Source organism: Rhineura floridana, chromosome 15 (assembly GCF_030035675.1).
Source record: "Rhineura floridana isolate rRhiFlo1 chromosome 15, rRhiFlo1.hap2, whole genome shotgun sequence".
Lineage (NCBI taxonomy): Eukaryota > Metazoa > Chordata > Lepidosauria > Squamata > Rhineuridae > Rhineura > Rhineura floridana.
Window position 1 is genome coordinate 24,337,219 of NC_084494.1, and position 22,102 is coordinate 24,359,320.

General features: G+C 42.9%; 1 protein-coding gene across 3 annotated transcripts in view; it reads left to right on the forward strand.

The window, feature by feature from the left end:
* Window positions 1–22,102, forward strand: part of LUZP1 (leucine zipper protein 1) — a 71,040-nt gene that overhangs the window by 38,339 nt on the left and 10,599 nt on the right. For all 3 annotated transcript variants that reach the window (XM_061597029.1, XM_061597030.1, XM_061597031.1), the window contains exon 2: window positions 12,832–16,121. In XM_061597029.1, coding sequence (XP_061453013.1) covers window positions 12,939–16,121 — 3,183 coding nt within the window. In that variant the 5' untranslated portion in view covers window positions 12,832–12,938. The remainder of the gene's footprint in view (window positions 1–12,831; window positions 16,122–22,102) is intronic.

Sequence of the window (22,102 nt, forward strand, 5' to 3'; positions counted from 1 at the left end):
GCAATAAATAATAACTAAAATTGGGATTGAAAGCCAGGATATCCAAGGAATTCTAGTGATTCTCCTATGTACCAGGGATAGAGAATCTGTGCCTCCCACCCATCCTGTGGTTGTGGACTACAGTCCCCATAATCTCTGACCATTGGCCATGCCAGCTGGGGCTGTTGAGACTTCAAGTCCTTGCAACATCTGGACAGGCACACCTATATACCAATCATAAACTCATTCCCCAAGTGTGGACCTTTATGTAGCTAACACAGCACCATCCCACACACGAAATGAGGCACCAGCATGCTGGGGGAACCCCAAGATTTACAGAAGGAAAAGACACTTTAGGGGGATTATTAAGGGTCAGAAAGGACTTCCAACAGCTCAGTGATGAACTGAACATGCCAAGTGGTCACAGAACATTGATTGACCATTAGGGGGAGACAGAAAACTGGGGGAGAGGGAATGGAATGGAGCATTGTGGAAGTGGGCATGGCTGGCTGGAAGCCTGAACATGAGCTCTGGATATGTTGTTTCTTGTTTCTCCATGATAAGTCTGTGGCCCCCTAAATAAAAGTATATGCTCGTGTAGAGAAGTTATGTGAGTATGAGCTCTTACCCTCTATGATACACATCTGCAGTTTTATGGCTGGAAATTGGGCCTGGAGGACGGACAGACACATGTTCAGTCCTGGGGCTTCACTACAGTTACAAGCCTGGGCATTTCCCTTTTACGGGAGTATATTTATGATTAGGGAAAACGTAATGCAAGAATTGGCTTTTCGCCTGCAGCCAGTGAACGAAGGCTGCCAATAGTGAGCCCAGTCCTACAGCGATGACATAACCTGTACAAATGAAAGTTTGCACGTTAAACGTCTCAAACGGCCAACATCTTCCTTCCTAGTCTCACTGGCCCTGCTTTGTACCCCCCTTGAGTGCTCTTGCCTGGTTGGAATGTGTCTTTGAACTCTGATGATGCCTCTGGCTTGCCTGGATGAAGGATAGGGAGGGGTGTCAGAGTGTGTGTAGAAACTAGCCTGCTGTACAAAGGTAACTTTTATTTTAATTGCTGCACCCATATTTGCCTCTGGCCCCATCCACCGCTGGTGTGTGGCCCCCAAAAGGTTGCCCACAAGGAAATGTGGCCCTTGGGATGTAAAAGGCTCAAAACCTCTAAACTGGCTGCTTACCTCTCTGAGGATTGGACTAGGGAGTGGAGAGACCTGAGTTCAAATCCCAACTTAGCCATGAAGCTCAGTGGGTAAGCCTCGCTTCTGAAACGTAGGAAAGCTAGGAAGCTGCCTTATACTGCATCAGACTGTTGCTCTATCTAGCTCAGTTTTGTCCATGCTGACTGGCAGCAGCTGTCCAGGGTTTCAGGAAAGGGACATTCCCAGCCCTACCTGGAGATGCTGAGGATTGAACTGGGACCTTCTGCATGCAGAGCAGATGCTCTGTCGCCGAGCGACGGCCCTTCCCCTTCTGCCGCAGAAGGAAAAGCTGCTTCGCTGTGCAAATACTAAAAGCACAGGACGTCCTTCAAGGCTGGAGCTTGGTCCATGGGCCTGTGCCTGTCGCGGCTTCTTGGTTGTCGAGGGCTGTCTTAGGTCCCAGGCTAGACTTGTGACCAAATAATTTATGGTTGCTGAACTGCCCCAAGATGTGATGATGAGCCCTGGCTGACGATGGCTTTACTAAAGGATTAGTCAGATTCATGGAGATTCACAGAGGAGGACCGGTCGGTCAAGAGCTGATAGATAGATAAATGGAAATCCCATGTTCAGTCGCAGTGAACATCTGAATACAGCAGGGGAGGTCTCTTGTCTTTATGCCCTGCTTGTTGTTGGCCATGTTGGAAATACATTGCTGGACTTGATGGGCCCACAGTCTGATCCAAGAGATGCTCTCTCTGTCGGGCACCTTTTTAATGCCACTGGGAGTGATCTCGACATCAGGGGCCGGGAGATGGCCACCAGCTCTCTCGCTCCTGCTGCTTCAAACTCCCAAGTTTGCACGTGGTACAGAAAAAGGAACTGGCTCTGTGGAAGAGGTCATTCCACAGCGTCCTCCCTCGCTCTCCTTCATCCACTGCCAGCCATTCTGAGCAAAGCTTGGAGCTTCTTGTGCTTACGGTTTGACTGCTCAGTTTGTTTTGGTCTTAGGAAAGCACATTCTCCTTACTCACATTGTAGCTTGGTGGTAAAACATCTGCCCTGCATGCAGAAAGGTCCTGCTTCAATCCCTGGCGTCTCCAGAAACGTTAATGCCTCAAACCATGGAGAGCTGCTGCCAGTCAGTGTAGACAATACTGAGTTAGATGGTCTGAGCTGGTATAATTTCTGATATAGCTTCCTATGAGGTAGGTTATGGTCTTTCTTTGTAAGCAACAAATGGTTTGGCTTACTTGGTTTTGAAGCATGCGGAGTGGTTAACCACTTTTTGTTGGTGCACTTGCTGTCCTCTTGTATTTCTAGTCCTCTGTGTGTGTGCACACCTGGGTCTTTACAAGACATGTATTTAGCAATGGGAGGAATGTCCTGAGAGTAGAAGACTTTGTGAAACGCCCAAGTTCCTTTCATTTTATTAAATGCATGTCTCTTAGCTTCCAATGACTAGAAAGTACCTTCTTTTTTTAACTTCTCTGTTCTGTCATTCTGGTTCACCTGGAGAGGCCTAACCAAAATTCTTCTTACAGCCAGCAGTGTTGGCTGTAGCTATGTGCAGAGCGGTAAAAACTTGTGTATTTGATTTTTTTTACCTTAGAAGGGCAGCAAATTAGCAGGAAAACTATGCTTGGTGGAGTCTCAGTAAACTGGTGTGACTAACCCTGTGTTTGCAGGAGCTGCACTCAGTTAGTGATTACATTTTCCTGGTTTTCTCTGGATAAGAAATACCTTAGACAAGGAATCTTTGTGTGTCCGTCCCCCAGCCCCCAGCTGCTTTCACTTACCCCTGCCATAGGGAAGAGCCATAGGGCAGACCCACACCATATATTAAAATAACACCCAACAAACATTTAAAGCACATGACTTCACCCAAAGAATCCTGGGAACTGTGGTTTTCCTCTCACAGAGCTACAAATTCCTAGCACCCGTAACAAACTATAGTTCCTACGATTCTTTGGGGGAAGTCGTGTGCCTTTAATGTATGGTATGGACCTGAAGCACTGTATATATTCAGCAGTTTTGTGCTAGTGCAGAATTCAGCATCTTGAGCACCTGAGCATTATTTATTTTCCAGCCCTTAAGGGTACATAGATAAGCTTGGGCAATGCATGGGGCATGCCTGATCAAATTAGGAGCTGGAGAGGAGCCGAGGCAAAATTTGCAAGGATGCATATTGCACAATTGTGCAGAAGACCTAAATCAATATTGTGAGACTGCTGTGTGGATGGAAAGACCTACAAAAAAGAAAGGTGGTGGCAAAGCTTTTATAGTTTTTATATAAGAGTAGAATATTGGGTGATGAACTGCAGACTTGTATACAGCGCTGGACAGGATCTAGGTCACATTCATACCATACATTTCCTCCACTATTATTCCACTTTAAACAGGTGTGGCTTCCCCAAATAATAATGGGAAGTGTAATTTTTTTTTTTTTTTTTCAATAATTTTTATTCAGATTTTCATAAAACATACAAGACAAAATCATAAAACATTCAAAGACAAAAAACAAAATCAAAAATAGTTAAACAAAAAGAAAAAAAAGAAAAGAAGAAAAAAAAATAAATAAATAAAAAATAAAGAGTAAAATATTGACTTCCCATTTGTCAAAGATCAAATCAGTTATAAGTCTATAATATATAGCAATCCTGTCTCTTAAGTCATATTATAAAATCACTTTCCTCCAGTAGTTATCTTACTTAATCATCAAATCTCATAAACATTACTTTATTCTTTCCACAAAAAGTCAAAGAGAGGTTTCAATTCTTTAAGAAATATATCTATCAATTTTTTTTTTCCAGATAAGCATATCGATTAATCCATCTCATTACTAATTATGATAATCTTATTGTCATAACCATAGTCAAAATAAACATTTCAATTAATCCATCACATCAGAATCTGTTAGGTTCAGTAATTTCAGTAGCCATTGTTCTATTATCTCTATTAGTTCCATTTTCCATCTTCCATCTTCAGTAGTCTTGTTAAGTCCAGTAATTTCAATATCCAATCTTCCATTATCAGTATTCCATAATAATCTTGCTGTCAAAGCCATAGTCATATAATAAGAGTCTGATGGGAATTACCTCTATCCCAAATATTTTCTTGCCATCCATTCTGAATAAGTTGCTGAAATACTGCTGTAAAATCATATCTCTGTTCTTTTTTTCAAAATACACTGGGTCATCTCTTAAAAGTTTTTCCATTGTCACATGGCTGCAGTTAATTCCATAGATTTTCTCTATATTGGGCTCCATCACATCATTCCAGTCCAGAAGATAATCCTTGTCATTGATAACTTTATCTCTAGAATCTTCATTAATTTCTTCAGAGATAACATTGAGTTCCAAACAATAGATTTTATTTCTAAAGTCCATAGACTCCAAATCTTGTTCCTGTTCCACGTTTGTTCCAATCTCCGGGATCTCCTCTCTCACAGGGACCCCTATTCCAGTCTCCAGGGTCTCCTCTCTCACAGGGACCCCTATTCCAATCTCCGGGGTCTCCTCTCTCACAGGGACCCCTTCCAGGGTCACCTCTCTCACAGGGACCCTTATATCTTTAATCTCCTGCTTCATTTTACTCAATTCAATTTTCGTTATCTCAATCTCATTCATTATTCTCTGAAACATAGTTATTTCCAGATTCTCAGCCACTTTCTTAATTGCCATTTTAAAAGAAAAATATAGGAAAACCACTTCTTATTTCAGCAACAATTGGGTTAATACTCCAAACTTGGTGACATCACAGTATAAACAGAGCAGACAGCCTTATCTCTCCAATAGTTAAATAAACAAAATGCAGTTCCCAGGATCGAAGCAATTAATGGCAATCGTCAAGAAACAGATTCGTCAAAATAAAATAGACCAAAAAGAGAGTAGTCTCAAAACAGTATAATATTTTTCAAAATAAAAATCTGGAATAGAAATCCCTCTTCTGTGTGTATCTTTAGAATGCAAATCCAGGACAGCTTTTTGCAACAAAAACAGAGATAAGCTATTAATTAGTGCGTAGCAGAGAGAAGTTACGGCTCCCCAGTGAGATGTCAAAAACCGATCAATCTGGCAAATCTCTTTTAAACAGCAACAATTTAAGTCAAGTAAAAGAAAAATATAGAAAGAAGGGTGCTTGCCTGTTAGTGCGTTCTCTCTTAGAAGATAAGATGAACGTTCGCTTTAACAGATAGAGCTTGCTGTTGAAAATCCGTCCCACCTTCGTCGGCTGGACCTCGTCCCATAAATTAATGAGATCTGGTCGTCCCAACAAAAATAGGCTTTGAGGTTAATCTCTTCGTTTCTCCCTACCCGGGAGAAGTTTAATCAGTCAAAAAAAAAAGAAAAAACTGACTGATATATCTGAATAAGCTTCTTTTGAGGCAGGAGCCCGTCTCAAAAGCAGGCACAGGCTAAGTCACCATGGGAAGTGTAATTTTTGAAAGGTGCTGAGAGTTGTTAGGAGACCCCCCATTCCCTTCACAGACCTGCAATTCCCAGAGTTCCTTGGGAAGAGAGATAGATTGTTAAACCACTCTGAGAGTGGGATGGGAATAGGGGTCTCCTAACAGCTCTCAGCGCCCTTCACAAACTACGCTTCCCAGGATTCTTTGGGGGAAGGCACGACTGTTTAAAGTGGAATAAATGTAGTGTAGATGTGGACCTGGTCTCCTTTGAGGTGCTTAAATGTTGTGAGACTTGCAGTTATTTTATTTATTTATTTATTTATTACATTTATATACCGCCCCATAGCCAAAGCTCTCTGGGTGGTTTACAGAAATTAAAAACATTGAATATTAAAAACAAATATACAATTTAAAAAACCATACAAAGCTTACTGGGCAGAACAAGGGGAACGGAACAGTTCAGGTTTTTCCTGGTGTGACTTGGTGTTTGCTGCCTTAATGCTGATTCCCTGAATATTCCACATTAAATGGAGAGGGGTGTGTGGCTATTGAAAGATGGTTCTGTTGCTGCCATTGGTTTCCTAGTACAAGGGCCTGTCCCGGCACTGTCTTTTCCGTGGAGAACTGTGACTGAGAGTGATTAGAGCAGCTAAATGATGATGATCCTGGGAATGCTCCTGTTGTGGGAGAAAATTACTATTTCATAGGATTCATTCTTCATAGAGCCAAAACAGCAATTCCTGTCCTTAACTAGTGTTAAGATGATATAAAGATGGTGGCTATGTTATTAGGCTCCTCCAGATAATCTGTTTGTTCAGCATTGATCCTGATTTGCTTGCACAAAGTTTACACTGTGGTTGGATTATGTCTGGTTTTCATTAAGCATTTGTTCTGATTTGTTTACAGCGCAGTTATATGATAATGAGCATTCATCCTGATTTGCTTGTGGGGTGTTTACACATCTTCCCATTAATCATTTGTTTATCCCACACTTTTCAGTGGATTTCTCTGTTAGTTTCCAAACCGCAAAGATTTTTTTTTAAATGGATTTGTGCTAGAGCAACAGAGGACTTTAATCCACTTCAGATGCACAAACCTAAAGTTCCAGTATGTGCTGGCATACCGCCTGCAAAATATTGACAAACTGGAGGCATCCAGAATATTGGGCCACCATTGGATGATGCTGATGATGTCAGTGGGGGCATGCCACAAGTCCATAACCTCCTGTCCTGTCCCTCCCTCTCTTTCTTTCATTTTATACACCAATCACGTATTCCCTATCCCCTAACTTGTCTTTTTTTCTAAACTAAAACACACACATACCCACAAAACCCTTTGGAGAAGAGCAGCGGGTCCTATTTGCTGAATGCAAAGCTGGGTTATGACCATGTTTGTGATTCTCATTTGAGGCGCAATTGAGGCAAAAGCTTTTGCCCTTGCAAACAGATGGCATTGGGATGTGCTTGAAAAGGAAGGTCACTGCCAAATAAAAGGAGGATACAGGAGTATATTTTTGGCTTGCTTAAATATGATGTGTCGTCACAAAATTGGGCATCCCTCCTACCTTTGTCACCCTTGTGGGGGTTTTCTCAGTTGTTTTCCTTCCCCTTGACATAATGGGGCTCATCACAACCAGAGCTGAGAATGTTTCATTCAGTTCCAAAAAGCAGCCCTTCCCTCCTTCCAAACTGGGTTGGGGTGTGTGTGCTGTATTATCTTAAAATCCTGGCAATGGAAAGCAGTCTGTGCCTTCTGCTCAAAGTGGTAACTTCAGGAAGAAGAGTGTGGCCTGCTGGTGCAGAGGTGTTGCTGCTAAATGACCTTCTGCCTGTGGGATATGAGTCATTTCCAAAGAGGCTTTGCAGAAAGGCACCGCAGTGGCCTTTAATGCGCTTTGCTACGTCCTTCTCTTTCCATTTGGACTCCAGGGAGGATAAACTCGCAAGTGCTGGCTGCTTCTGTGTTGCCTTTGTCCGGCATTCTGTGCGGCAATATAGCAAGCTCTGAATCTGCTGTCCCTCCCTCACTGGGACCTGGTCTATATGTGTGATAGAATTGCTATTTTATTGCATTTATATCCCACCTTTCCTTCAAGAAGCTCAGGGTTGTTGCATACCTGGGTCACATCCACACATTCAATATTATGCCTGAACGCTAAACTGTGCTTGATCTAAAATGGAAGCAGAAACTTTCAGTCTTCTCATGGCCACATCAGAGGAGAAGAGGGTGCAGTCCTGAGGCTTTATGAGACTTGTCTTTGTAAAGCCAAACCATGGTTTAGGGTTGTGTGCAAACTGGCTTTATTCCTTAAAATGTGTGGTTGAGGGTTGGAGCACTCAAGAGGTCGCCTGAAAAAAAATTAAGTGGACCCATGGTAGAGCTTTTGCTTTTCATGCATGTGTTGTTTGTTTAACTGTTGTACCTCAGAGATGGCTGAGGTATTGCTGTTTGTCAGGCTGGGTCTACACATACAGTAGAATGAGGTGCTACACCAGTTCAAAGCAGATCACATGTTTGAATGTTTCCCTCCCACCCCAAATAAACACACCTCCCTGCAAGTAGAAAACTAGCACAGCGGGTAGAGGGCTGGGAGATAACTTTTCTCCATGAGATGCTAGTGTTCTGCTTGCAGGTAGTTTTTTTACAAGGAGGAGTATTTTTAAAAATGGGATTTTCCCACATGTAGTTTGAAGTGGTACAGGCCACACTACCACTTCAGCATTCTATCACCACCCTTCTGCACTTGTAGACTGGGCCTTAATTGTCTTGAAATCCAATTTAAAATACAGTGGAAGCTTGTTATAATGTGGTTTGCTGTACCGTGGATTTGGATATACCACGGGTATGACGATGTCCTTGAGTAGAGTACTGTATGTAATACTGCAGTTTTCGTTATAATGCAGAACCCCTATAACGTGGGTGCATCCTTTGTGCCCCCGACCCCTGTGTTATAATGAGCTTCCACTGTACCAGAACAAAATCATTATTAAACAGCGGACTGGATAAATACAGAACTGAGCACTAATCCTCACTATTATAAAGCACTTCCCTTTGAGATGGAGGCAGTTTTTTAAAACCTCCTTGAAAATCTGGAGCAAATGGAAAGATGTTTAGTGCTGCAGAGATCACCTCTACTTCTCTTTCTAGCTCATCAAAGATTCAAGGAAGCAGATAAATTGGAGCAATACACAGACTGGGAAGCCAGGGGTTTATATACAGTAGATCAAGAGATGGATGTTTGCTCACAGAAGGCCAGTTGAAAACCAAATTGGGTGCTGTAAGAACAAACTGGTTTCAACTTACACAAATTGTAGCCTTTGGCTGATGGTCAGTTAAACATGAAGAGGTGCCCAGAAATTTGATTTTTTTGGGAAAATTTGCGTTCGTACAGACCAAAGTTAAAAGGGGTAATTTTGTCATTTTACAAAATGCTGCTCATGGAGACCTATAAGGTAACGCTTGGGCTGAAACAGGTATGGGAGGTGGATTTAGCACAACAGCCGGAGGACAATACCTGGGCTGCCATCTGGATTAAGCCTCCAGTGAAAACTATTTTGGCACATATATGAAAGGTACCATTCAAAATAATATATCACGGGTACTTCACGCAAATGAACAGCAATTCATCTGCCTTTGCAGATAAATCTGGAGGGAATGTAAGCATGCAAGGTTGAATTATCACATGTGGTGGAGTTGCCTGGTGGTGTGAGCATTCTAGCAAAGAGGGTTTCAGAAAATCTCTCCAATTATGGAGCAATTAATTGTGATGGACCCTGGTCTAGCCTTACTATCCATATTTCCAGATGCAATGCAAAAATAGCCTTTTTCTAACATTTTGGCTTCTTGTTTTTCCCCACCTGCCATATATTTTCCTCTGAGTAATAGGAATTTACAGTTGACAGGATTGGTTTAATTTTTTAAAAAAGAATTAGTTAGGCAATAATTATTCTCCATGATACTTTAATACACTGCTCCAGGCCAGGGAGGTTATTTCTGTGTACCAGGGAATAATCCTGGCATAGCTTAAATAAAACATAATTCTGAACACATTTGCTGTTTTCTCCATAGAAGTGACACACATTCTCACATATGCAATGGTTAACTCTACCAAGGAAGAGGTATGATGGAGCTGTAGTAACTCAATAATCCTATTATTTTTACTTGGAGGTAAGCTCAACTGTGTTTATTTGTGGGTATATTTAAGTGTACCCCAGTCTGTTGTGTTGGAATTGCTTGTTGAGATGTTTTTTAAAGGTGTTTTTTAAAATGTTCTGTTTTAATATGTTTTAAAGTCTTTTGTTGTAAAGATGTTTTCAAGTGCTTTTAGTGTTTTTGTTTACCACCCTGGGCTCCTTCTGGAAGGAAGGGCGGGTTATAAATTTAATAAATAAATAAGAAGGAGCTTGTACTGCTTCTGTTGACAGCAGCACATCTGGAAATTGTGCGGCATTGGCTTTTTTGACTCTATGTATGATTCAAAGGTGGTGGTCCAAAGTGTGGTTCATTGCTCTGGTAGAAAAAGTGATGCAGAGAAATAGAGTATTGCGAGGGGCAAAGCCACTTGACATGTTTGAAAGGTCCTGGTTTCAATGTATTGTTTATGTAACTAGACAGGGTGATCCAAGGGCACCTCTTAATATGCAAAGACTTTTCAGGGTGCTCCATAGATATGTTTGTACCTAGAATAGAAGAGAACGACACAATGAACATGGTCTCTTTGCTATTTAAAGGCCCCGTTTATTTTGCTGCATTGTATGTAGGATGTGCAACTTACTTGGGGGAGGGGGGGTTGGTTACCACGAACTGGTCTATATGTGTTTGTAACACCTAGAAAATCCAATAAAATTATCTATTAAAAATATTATTTATATATATAAAAAACCCAACCCTCTGCTAGCTTTACCTTGCCTGAAATATACTTGAATGTTGGCAAGATTCCAGGAAGGCAAATTCTCAAGATGTCCAGATTTGGTGCATGGAGAGTGGTTGTTCGGAAGAGGACCTATTGACCTCTGAGTGGAACGGGGCATAGCAGAAGAAGAAGCTAAGTCAGGGTGAATAAATTATGGCCAAAAGCAGCAAACTTATGTATGGAAGACAACTGGGAGCTGGTATCGATGTGGGACCATAAGTATATGATGTTCCTGGCATTCCAAACCCATTGGGATGCTCCTGACAGTTTTGTTCCTGAAGAGCATCTGAATAGTGATCAAGAGCCACCCTATGCACAATACTTTGTCGTATTCTAGCTTTGAAATGATGAAGCCCATGAAAGCCTTACATAGTCCAAATCAGCTTGATTATTTTGCTCTTTTCCTTGGTTTCTTGAGTTATTCCAGGGCCGGGATGGCCAACTTTTTAACATTAGGCCTCCTGTTGTTTAAACAGTAGTGAAAAAGGAATTTTAGCAGGCACAGCATGTTGTTTTACAGTACTGCTGGGGTTTAAAAAGTTGAACCTGCTGACATTCCTTCATGTGTACCATTGTCAAAGGTGTCGGAGCTCTAACGAGGAAGGGTTTGTTTAGTGCCGTCTGCACTGCAAACATGAACTGATTGAACAGTTCCGCCCCTTTCGTCCTGGAATCCTGGTAATTGTAGTTTCTCCTGAGAGGGTTCTTGGAGAAAACTAGTTTCCAGAACTGTTTTCAGGGAAACCAGGCCATTAATAATTTGTAAAGTAAACCACAGGGGCTAACCATCTTTTCCTAGGTCCAACCCTACCTGGCTCTTAGCCTGAATTATTTCATCTTTCTCTTTATGGCATTTGTTCTGGTGATCTGAGACTCTGAAGATTAGGATTTGCTTCCCTGTTCCCCTTTATCCCTCCTTGATGCAAGAATTAGTTACTAATCTTACTTGCTTTTATTTATTTAGCAAGATTTATATGCTGGCTACTTAATCAACAAATATATCTAAGTGATTTACATAATAAAATTTACAGTTGCCAGAGTGCTTGTTTAAAATACATTTCCTGTGCATGGCACCAGCGCTACGATCAGAGCGGAAGTAGGTGAAGCCTGGTGAGGGTTTGGCAGGTGTGAGGCCAGTCTAGCAATTTATAGTGGATAATAGTGGAGAGCAGGCCTAATAGGATTTGGCAGTTTAGGGGTGGAGACTGCTGGATTTTGGTGCAGCTGTGGTGGTGGAACTTAGTGGATCAGGGCATGAAATTAGTAGACAACATGTTTTAAACCAGCTCCCCTCTCCTTCCAGTTCAAAATACCTGGCTTGTTAAACAATACACCTAATGCCAACTCCATGGCAAACATACCATATAGGTGTGTAAAATACCTGCCAGTTTGTGAACCTTCTTACATTTTTAGGGATGCAGAATGCCTTTGGATGTTTTTCACCCCACCAGTTTTGAGGGTTTCCCCTGCTCTTGCTATGGGGTGTAGCCATTACTGCATGTGGAGATGAATCTTTCCATCAGTTGTGGGAAATTTCTGGAGTTCAGAGGTTTGGAATATTTCTTTACAGGAAAGGAACATAAGAGATGGCTTTATACTGAGCTTGACCCTTGGTCTATCTAGCTCAGCATTGTCTACAGCATTAGCTACCGGGACATATTCAGGGTTCTGGTTTTGGTGTACAAAGCCCTACACAACTTGGGACCAGGATGCATGAAAGATTGTCTTACCCCTTACATACCCAGTCGATCACTGCAGTCTGCAGATACCATCTGATCAGGAGGTCCCTTCTGCACAACATAGGAAGTGGACCTTTAGAGTTGTGGCACCGACACTTTGGAATTCCCTCCCTTTAAATATTAGACAGGTGCCATCTCACTTATCTTTTCAGCGCCTACTGAAGCCTTTCCTCTTTCAACAAGCCTTTTAAGCAGAGACTTTATCCCAGTCTGCGTCTGTGCTGGAACTGTGTTTAAATATGTTTTTAAGATGTTTTGTTTTAAGACGTTTTAAAGTTGTTTTAATATGTTTTGAAGTCTTTTGTCTTTAAGATGTTTTAGAGTGCTTTTAGTGTTTTTGTTTGTCACCCTGGGCTCCTTCAGGGAGGAAGGGCGGGATATAAATTTAATGAATGAATGAATGGAAACACACACTGCCGGCTGTGTTTCTGCAGGGTTTCTTACAGACATTTTCCCCAGCCCTACCTGGAAATGTTGGGGACTGAACCTGGGACCTTCTGCCTGGAAAGCATGCGCTCTGCCACTGAGCTGTGGCTCTTCCCATCAGTGCCATTTGAATCACAGCTCTTGAAAAGGAAGTAATTGGAACGAACCTTTCCATTATACTTACCTTCTGCTTTCTCTTTTCAGGTGCTGGTCATCTTCCCAAGAGGCTTAATGAAACAAATAGAAGAATAAAGAGTTTAAAGCTCCATTTCCTCACTCCCATCTGAAGAACCGGGGGGGGGGGGAAGAAGATGACAAACATGGCGGATTATTCGGCTTATAAAGAGACGTCGAATCGCCATTTACGTTTCAAGCTTCAGAGTCTCAGCCGCCGCCTTGATGAATTAGAGGAAGCGACAAAAAATCTGCAGAAAGCTGAGGATGAGTTGCTAGACTTGCAGGACAAAGTTATCCAGGCAGAGGGCAGCAACTCCAGCATGCTGGCCGATGTGGAAGTTCTGCGGAAAAGAGTCCTGAAAATTGAAGGGAAGGATGAGGAGATCAGGAAAGCAGAAGAGCTTTGCCAGCTGATGAAGGAGAAACTCGAGGAAGAGGAAAGCCTCACTCAAGAGCTGAAATCCGAAATCGAGCGGCTTCAGAAGCGAATGGCGGAGCTGGAGAAGCTGGAGGAGGCTTTTGGCCGGAGTAAGAATGACTGTACTCAGCTGTGCCTCAGCCTTAATGAGGAGAAAAACCTGACTAAGAAAATCTCAACGGAACTGGAAGTTCTTAGGGCAAAAGTAAAAGAACTTGAACAATCTGAAGATAGGCTGGATAAAACTGAGCAGAGTTTAATGAGTGAGCTGGAAAAACTGAAATCGTTAGCTCTTGTTTTTGTTAACGAAAGAAAACACTTCACTGAAAAGGAGAAGCAGAATGAGAAATTGATTCAAGAGCTGACACAAAAGCTTGAGCAAAATAATAAACTGAATCGGGCAGATCAAACACGAAACACATCAAACCTCCTGGAAAGATCATCCAATAGTATTCTCGAGAGAAATGACCTCAGGATTGAAGTTGACTTGACGACTTCCACACTCTCTTCGAAAGAAACCAGAAGAAAAGGGAGTTTGGACTACCTAAAGATTGTGGAAAATGAAACTCGGAACAAATCAGAAAATCAGAAGAATAAAAATCAAGAAGACAACAAAGTGAAGGACCTCAACCAAGAAATTGAGAAGCTGAAGACTCAAATCAAACACTTTGAGTCTTTAGAAGAAGAGCTCAAAACCCTGAGAGCTAAAAATAATGACCTGCACGATAACTACTTGAGTGAGCAGAACAAAAATAAGCTCCTCATGGACCAACTTGAAGAAATAAAAATGCAGATGAAAAAGCAAAAAGAGCTGGAGAATGGTGAGGCAGAAACAGAGGAAATTAGTTTACCTAACCGAGTGAAGCATGACAGACTTAAACACCGAGCTGTTACAGCCGAGTCAGCTGTTTCAAAGCACAAGTCTCAGGAGCTTTCCCCTCAGCACAGGCGGGAGAGAATACGCAACCGAGAATTCTCATTTAATAACGAGAGCTATGGCCAAGGTAGCAAGCAGGTCACAAGCCCTAATCTAAATAGCAGGAGAGCAGCCAAAGCGCCTAGCACATCAGCATTACTGGACAATTTAGCAACTGATGCTAAACAAATGGAAGACAAATCAACCCTGGGCATGCATTTTTCCTCGCAGAAAGACAGTGGCACCCCATCAGCCGAAGTGAAGAAATCTAGAGAGCAGCCATCTGTGCTTAGTCGTTACCCACCTGCAGCACAGGAGCACAAGTCTTGGAAGGCCACTTCAAAACCCAAGAACGAGAGTGCATTGAGGAGTAAAGTAGAAAAAGCCTCCCAACTGCTGAATGACACTCATCACTGTAAGTCTGATGGACGTGAAGATAAGCCCAGCAAAGCAGAAACCTCTGCCTCATCTTCTGAAAAGGGAATTAAGATGCAACGTGTAGAACAGCCTGTTCTTTTGACAGAGTCTCATTTCTCAAAAGTTAATCGGGGGGCATCCAATGGAGCTGCTTCGTCCTATAGGCGTTATCTGTCTGCAGAGACACTAGCTGCTGAACCCACCAGCTCAAAAACAGAAACCCCAGCATCACTCTCATCTCGCAAGCAGCACTTGGAAGAGAGCTCTCTAAAGGCAGTTAACTTCCAGGAAAGAGAGCATATACATGCTCCCCTTGAAATGGTTAAACCTTTATCAAAGTCTTGGCTCATTTCAAGAAGTCAAGAAGATCTCCTGCAGAGTCCCTTAGATCCTCAAAAGGAAGAAATTGATCAGATCACTGCCTTAGCTGTAAACTCTGACAATGTGGGTTTAAAATCCACTTCTGCAAGAGCCAGAGCTATCAATGCCAGCAGCCGTGAAAAATTCAACACCAACAAGGAGACAAGTAAAATGGCAACCACTCCTGCTACTGTCGACTTAGGGTTTAAAAAGGAACCTGCTTCTAGAGAGTTTACAAGCTCCAAGGGAGCTTTTAGGACATCCCCCTTTGAAAATGATAAGAATACTTGCAGTGAGGAAGAGCTCAGCAGATCCTCCAGAACGTCTTCAGCGGCCACCGTCACGGGGTTGAAATCCAGAAGGCAATTTAGTCCAAGAGAAGCGCTGAGATCTAAAGCCATCATCAAGCCAGCAATTGTGGAGAAGGATGTGAAGGAAATCATGGGTGGTACAGGGCCAGAAGCCAACTCTGAAAAACAGCAGCCTGTCTTTAAGACTATATCCCACAAAATGACAAGTAGTATCACCATTTACCCATCTGAGCCAGTTACTCAAAGGACCAGCGTGAGTGAAGCCACAAAGGAACAGCAGCACGTGTCCGCCAGCAACATTAGAGTAATTCCGAATGAGGTTTCAATGGGAATGAACGTGACCAGTACACCTTATGAGATATCAATTAATAAGAGTAATATAACTCTGAAGTTACCAGAGACGGAGAAAAATGGGGAGTCCACTCCGAGAAGCAGGGTGGAAACGATAGTCTCAAAAAGCAGCATTACAATAAAATCTTCTGAATGTAATGAGAAGAACAGCGAACCACCCACGGAGACGATCAACTGGAAGAGCCACGGGGCTTCAGAGACCAACTCATCCGAGGCCAAGCACGTCACAGTAAGAAGCGGGTGGCGAACACGGCGGGGTTTGCAGTCTCTGGAGGACTCTGCAACGAAAGCGGTTGAAAATTCAACCCCTCGAAATCCATATAGGTCATCTACGGACCCTTCCAAACCAGACGGAACTAGTGCACGCATATATGCGATTGAGCAGAATTCCAGAAGGGCCAGTGCTGGTATAAACTCTTGGAACACTCCAGAGTTAGACTCTAGAAGGACCAAAAGTAGCTTAAGTGCATCCGAGATGCTTAGCCAGAAGAGCTGCATTAGTGACCCTGTGACAACTTCTCCTTGGAATTGCACAGTATTACCAGTAAGTAGGTTCTAGGTACTTTTATTTTAAAATATTTTCATTCTTAAATGAGGATAGGAGGGCACTTTTTAAAAAAGTCAAGGAAGAGATTACACTTCTGGAGGAAAGGCATCCCTTGCTTTAGGAAAGTCACAATCTCTCTGTCTTTTCCTCTCTCTTCACCTGTAACATGAGGATAATAACATTGGCACACTTTATTTATGTGTTTATTTTGTATATCTATACCCTGCCTTTTAGAACAACTCCTTAGAAGGCAGCTTACAAAGATCTTTAAAACAACAAAAAGATCAAATGGTAAAGGATAAGATACCTTAGGCAGGGCTCCACATATATTGACTTGGCTTATTATCCAGCTGTTTTTTGTGATTGCCATCAGTTCCCTCCTCTGCATACTTCTGCAAGGGAGAGAGACAGGCGGTTCTCTGCATTTCAGAGTGGGAAACAGTGGGAGTCAGTCCTGCTGCTCTCAAGGGATCTCTGTTGTTCCTTCCTGGCTTGAAAACTCTTGTGGAAATGAGACATCTGGGGTAGGGATCTGTGTGGTCCCAGGTGCCCTGCTCACCAGAGGCTGTAGTCACTTGCCCCTGATGAGATGACAAATGGGTCTGTGGATGCCTGCTTAAAGGGCTGTTGTAAAAATTGCTGAGAAAATGTACATAAAACACTTGGAGAGTTTGAAGATTCAAAGCCAGTTCATGACATTTTGCAAATAACAAGATGGCATCTCCTCCCCACCCTAGTTCCATTTGACTGGACCAGCTGCTGAAGTTGACTTCAATACTGGCAGTATGATAGCATCCTCCAGCCCACCTCCAGAAGAGGGGAATGGTTGGAGGAGAAACAACCAGGAGGCTGTCCCCCAGCATCTCCTGCCTGAGGTGGTCACCTAACTCTGCCTGTTTTTTTAAAATATATTCAAACAAAGAGAATTCAGGTGGCCGTCTTAGGCCCAAATCTTGGCCTATTTTCAAGAAGGTAGGAGGATCCTCTTGCACAGCCTCTCAGGTCCTCTTGAGGAAGAAATTGATTAGGCCAAATTGCTTTAGTGGCATACTCTTAACAATGTGGCCTATGTCTGCAGGTCATAGGTTGGTGTGGGAGAATCCCATGGCCTGTAAAAACAGAAGGAAATGCTAATCGATGAGAGATGGTCATCAGTCCAGGTACAGAGCCAGTCATGAGAGCTGGCCCTGCCTTGAGGCAAGGTGACGCAGCTGCCTCAAGCAGTAGGTTTTGTTTTATTTTATTTTTATACCGAAATATACCACCCTTCAACCCAATGATTCCCAGGGTGGTTTAATATCAAAATAAAATAACATAAAAACAGTATAAAATCAAACATCCACAGATATCCAAAGGCCAGCAGTTAAAAAGCATCCAATTCCAGATTAAAAATGAAAGCTTGAAATACATCGGAGAATTAAAAATGGGGTTACCGGGTGCTGAAAAGACAATAGAGTTCATTCAAGGTGAGCCTGTCTGGGTACAGAATTTTATAAATGGGGCATCACAACTGAAAAGACTCTCTTCCCAGTCACCACCAACCTCACCTCAAATGGCAGAGGCACCCAGATCTTCATAAACACCAAATATTTCTCTACATATCAACAAGACGTATCTCTTCATTGGATCAGGTGCTATGCTGACTTGTTGCTCCCACCCTGTCACACATTATTGAAATGGGGGGCAGGGGTCCTTGACCTGAGCGACCACTTAGTTCTCATCAGGCTTACCTCATGCTTTGGCATTTCATGAGACATAAGCACAGGGGCCCACAAATGTGGTCAGGCCTTCTTGGCCAGGCATTCATTGTTTGTGGCTGCCCCTCCCCCAAGCCTGCTGACACTTTCTTCCTCTTCAGGCATGGCGTTGGGAAGGCTTCTGCTGCTTCTGTCAGTTCTCCACAACCTGGCACAAAAGCAGGAGTCCATCCCCACCCTCAAGTTGTCTGAAACATAGGAAGGGTGCTGGGCTGAATCTTTGCACCAGGCTTTAGAGACCCTTCTGAGGCAAGCAGGCGAGATTCCTGCTGTTTCTGAGTATCTACAAACCATGGTGTGAAATGAAACTGATTTCCCACCTACACTGAGTGAAATGTGTTACCGAGGACTGAGGAGAAAGGGAAGGATCCATCTTTTGCCCGTACCCCCAGAAACCCTGCCCCCCTCCCTGAGTTGCCTGTGAAGACCACCTGAGAGGAGGTGGAGGGTCTTTCACTTCATGCTAGGCAGCCAGCGAAAGGCAATCACAGAGTTTTATATGGTGATGGCATTTCTAGACTCCTGTATGGGGTACAACCCATAGAAAGTAAAGTCTGGTTCACACAAAATGAGTTTCCTTTCCCTGTTTAGACAATGTGGCCATGATCATGGGGGTGGGGAGGAATGGAACTGTAAGCTGGTGCCCACAGATATTGCCAAAAACAATTTCCAGGATAGTGGCAACACTTTTATCAGTGATCCCCGGAATTGTGGCAGCAGTGTCCATTTACTTCCCAGTTCATGCTTTTTTTCTTGTCCAGGCAAGGGCTGGAACTCCTTGTGTGGATGGAGGGAATTAGTGTAGCCCTTGAAGGATTGTTGAATGATTAAAATGGCTGTAGAGATGCTCGTTTGGCCCGCCCTTGGTGACATGCAATTTCCGTAGCCTCTGCTGTCTGCACGTTAGCATGGGCTTCTGCGTGGGCATCCCCGTGCTTGCAGACCTTTGCGTGCAAACGTTCCCCTGCTTCAGGTGTTCATGCTAACACAGGAGACGTGCTGGGAGGGCCAAGAGGTGCCACACTTCAGCAGGGGTGGAAGTGCAGCCCTGAAGCCCTTTAAATCACACTGTAGCCCTTTATGTGAGTAATGCGTGAGGGGGGCGGGCTTGTGTAAAGCAGCCCAAAAGGTGCCTAGGTTTCACGGAAATCATTGGACCTTGAAATCATAAGTTCAGTTGAAAACCTTCAGGAAAAGCATGTAGTGCAGCTCTCCTGATAGTAGACTGCTTCAGAATTAGCCGAGGGTTTACTTGTTTGAATGCTCACCTAGGGTAACTCCCCACCAATATAAAACGAGCATCCAAGAAGGGCATTAGACTAGAAAACCTCTCCTTGATATGTGAGCTTTCCCATAGGCAAGGGTGTTGCCTGGATTTGTATTCTGGAGCCTCAAACAGCACTCTCTTTTTCCTCATCCCCTTTAGCAGCCTAAGACTAAATAGCAACATTGCTCTGCTACATCTTGGGTGGCCATGTGTGATGTCAGTGGAAGGAAGGGCTGCGTCTCTCTTGTGGGCACCTTTGCTATCAGCCAACTCCTGATCCATCTACAGCTACTTCAGGAGGGAAGAGCCTGGAGTATGAGATCAGCTGTTATGGGCCAGAAGAGAATAGCCATACACACTCCTTACATACATGTATTTGAGATTGTATACCTTTTTTTGGTAGATTTTAACTGTTAGCCATTTAAAAAGTCAGTCTTGACTAAAAAAGGTGGGTTATAAATCATATGTACCAACAGTGACCTCAGCTGAGTGCATTTGCTTATGTAGCCAATATGGTACCACCCTTGCACAAAGAGAGAGGTATCCATAGGCCTTGGGGGATGCCAGTGTTTGCAGATGTACAAAAAAATCTTTAACCCAAAGCAGCCCTATGAGAACTGAGCATGTTCAGTGGCACAGAATACTGACTGGCTATTTTTGGGGTGTGTGTGTGTGGACCTATTGGCAGCAAACTGTCTAGTTGCCTGTGGTGAGTACTAATTTCTTCCAGGCAAAGCCTTTGTAAATTGGAAGGTAGTTGGTCCTCTTCTCCCAACCCACTTTTCAGGCCATTGTATCACAAACTATAGCAATGTGGAAGCAGGTTAACTAACAACTTTTGAATCCAACAGTATGTGCACAGGTGAAACTGGGAGCGATAGCGCCCAGCCCTGACATTTGGGAGGGTCTTCCCTTTGTGATGATAGCCATTTTTTCAAATAATAAAAATCAGTGAACTGATCATAATGTGTACCTTCTTTCTGGAAGAAGAAAAATGTAAGACATCAAGCCCAGCTTCCCAAATGTGCATGTAAGCAGAAGGCAGCAATTAAAAATGTGCATGTGCATTTTTTGTTTCAAAAGATGTGATTTTGAGAGATTCATATGGAATAATTTTTTTACATTTCTGGGTTTGGCTGCTACCCTACTTGTGATGTAGTTCCCTCTGCTGGAGGTAGCCTGTGAGTGCAGTACTAATTTTGTTTTAAAATGCACATCCTCTCACCCACCAAAGCAATTTAATAACATAAATGTATTTATTTAGAGTTTTTACAAACTTTTCAGCAAGGAACAAAAACAAAAAACAACAACGCCCTGTTCCTAGAGCACTTTACAAATATCAGTAATAAGATAGTCCCTACCCTCAGGCTTATTGAAAAGAAATGACATGAAAAGTGATGAGAGGGGAGGAGGAAAAAACCAATCTCATACAGGAATACCCTGCTATACGGACCTTTACTTTACGGACACTCGTGAGTACGGACATACAGTAGCACCATTCCCCTGTTTACGTACGCTCGCTTTGCAAGAACGGACACTTAACGGCATGATGCCATCGCCCGATCAGTTTCCAACTACAAACTTGTTCTTAAAATAAGGCCTACTGTGTTTATTTTAGTTATAAATGCATTATTTACATCAGTTATGCCCGTATATGACGATTGCAGTGCAGTATATGCATCGATAAGTGAAAAAAGGTAGTGCTTCACTTTAAGTACATTTTCGGTTTACGTACTCACTCTGGACCCATTGCGTATGTTAATGCGGGGTATTCCTGTACTCTTGTTAGGTACAGATTTCTTGCGATAACAATTGGACTGGAAGCGGTTCAAGGAAAGGAAGAGTCAAAAGTTTCAGTTCTCTCAGCTGAGCTGCTGGAGTAGCCCTGCAGTCCCAATTAGGAAATTGTTTTTGCAATTGTTTTTGACATGTATTTTTGTTCACCTTGTTGTAAGCTGCCTTGAGCACAATTTTATGTGGAAAGGCGGCATACAAATAAAATGATGATGATGATATCTCCCTGTGCTGTCATCTGATGGGAGGGCTGCTGTCAGTTGAGGGAAGTACTTGATGAAGCTGCTCTGTCAGCAGAGCTGGTGGAGAGTTCCTCCAGTCCCTCCCCCCTCTCTTATAGCCTGTAACACAAAGCAATCAGAAAACAATATCGCTGCTGATAAAATCTAATCACACCAGTGAGACAGCAAGTCATCAGTTAGAACAACAACTCCACGTTAAATGTCACCAAAAGCTCAGCCAAAGAGCTAGCATAGCAAACTGCACATCCTGAAATCATCAAGGGAATTTCTGGGTTTACAAAGGCAGATCAGCCCTTAAGAGAGAGCTGCTTTGGCTGAGTGGAAGTCTGGACCCCAGGTACACATCCAGCAACTCTCTTCATTAGAATCACTGAGAGCCTCCAGCATTTTCTTCCAAGAAACTGACGTTTTGTGGGAAGAGTGCTGCTTATGATTTTGGTGCTTGTTGGATTTGAGATGGTGTGTGCAGGTTACCAGACCTTCCATTCTAAAATGTTTGCCATAGGTTGGGACTTGTTCAAAACTTACTGTGGCCATCATAAGGGCTAAAAACTTTTAAAAAAACAAAAACCGAGGTTCTCAAGGTGCTGAATTCTGCAGCTCTAGCAAATTCTGCATAGGAGTCAAAACTCTAGGATGCCCCCAGGCCTAACTATGTCAGGTTGCCTCTCCTCCCTATTATTTATTTAATTTATTTATTGCATTTGTATACCGCCCCATAGCCGAAGCTCTCTGGGCAGTTTACAACAATTAAAAACATTAAAAACAAATGTACAAATTTAAAAACACATGCTAAAATGCCTGGGAGAAGAGGAAAGTCTTGACCTGGCACCAAAAAGATAACAGTGTTAGCACCAGACACATCTTGTCAAGGAGATAATTTCATAATTTGGGGGCCACCAATGAGAAGGCCCTCTC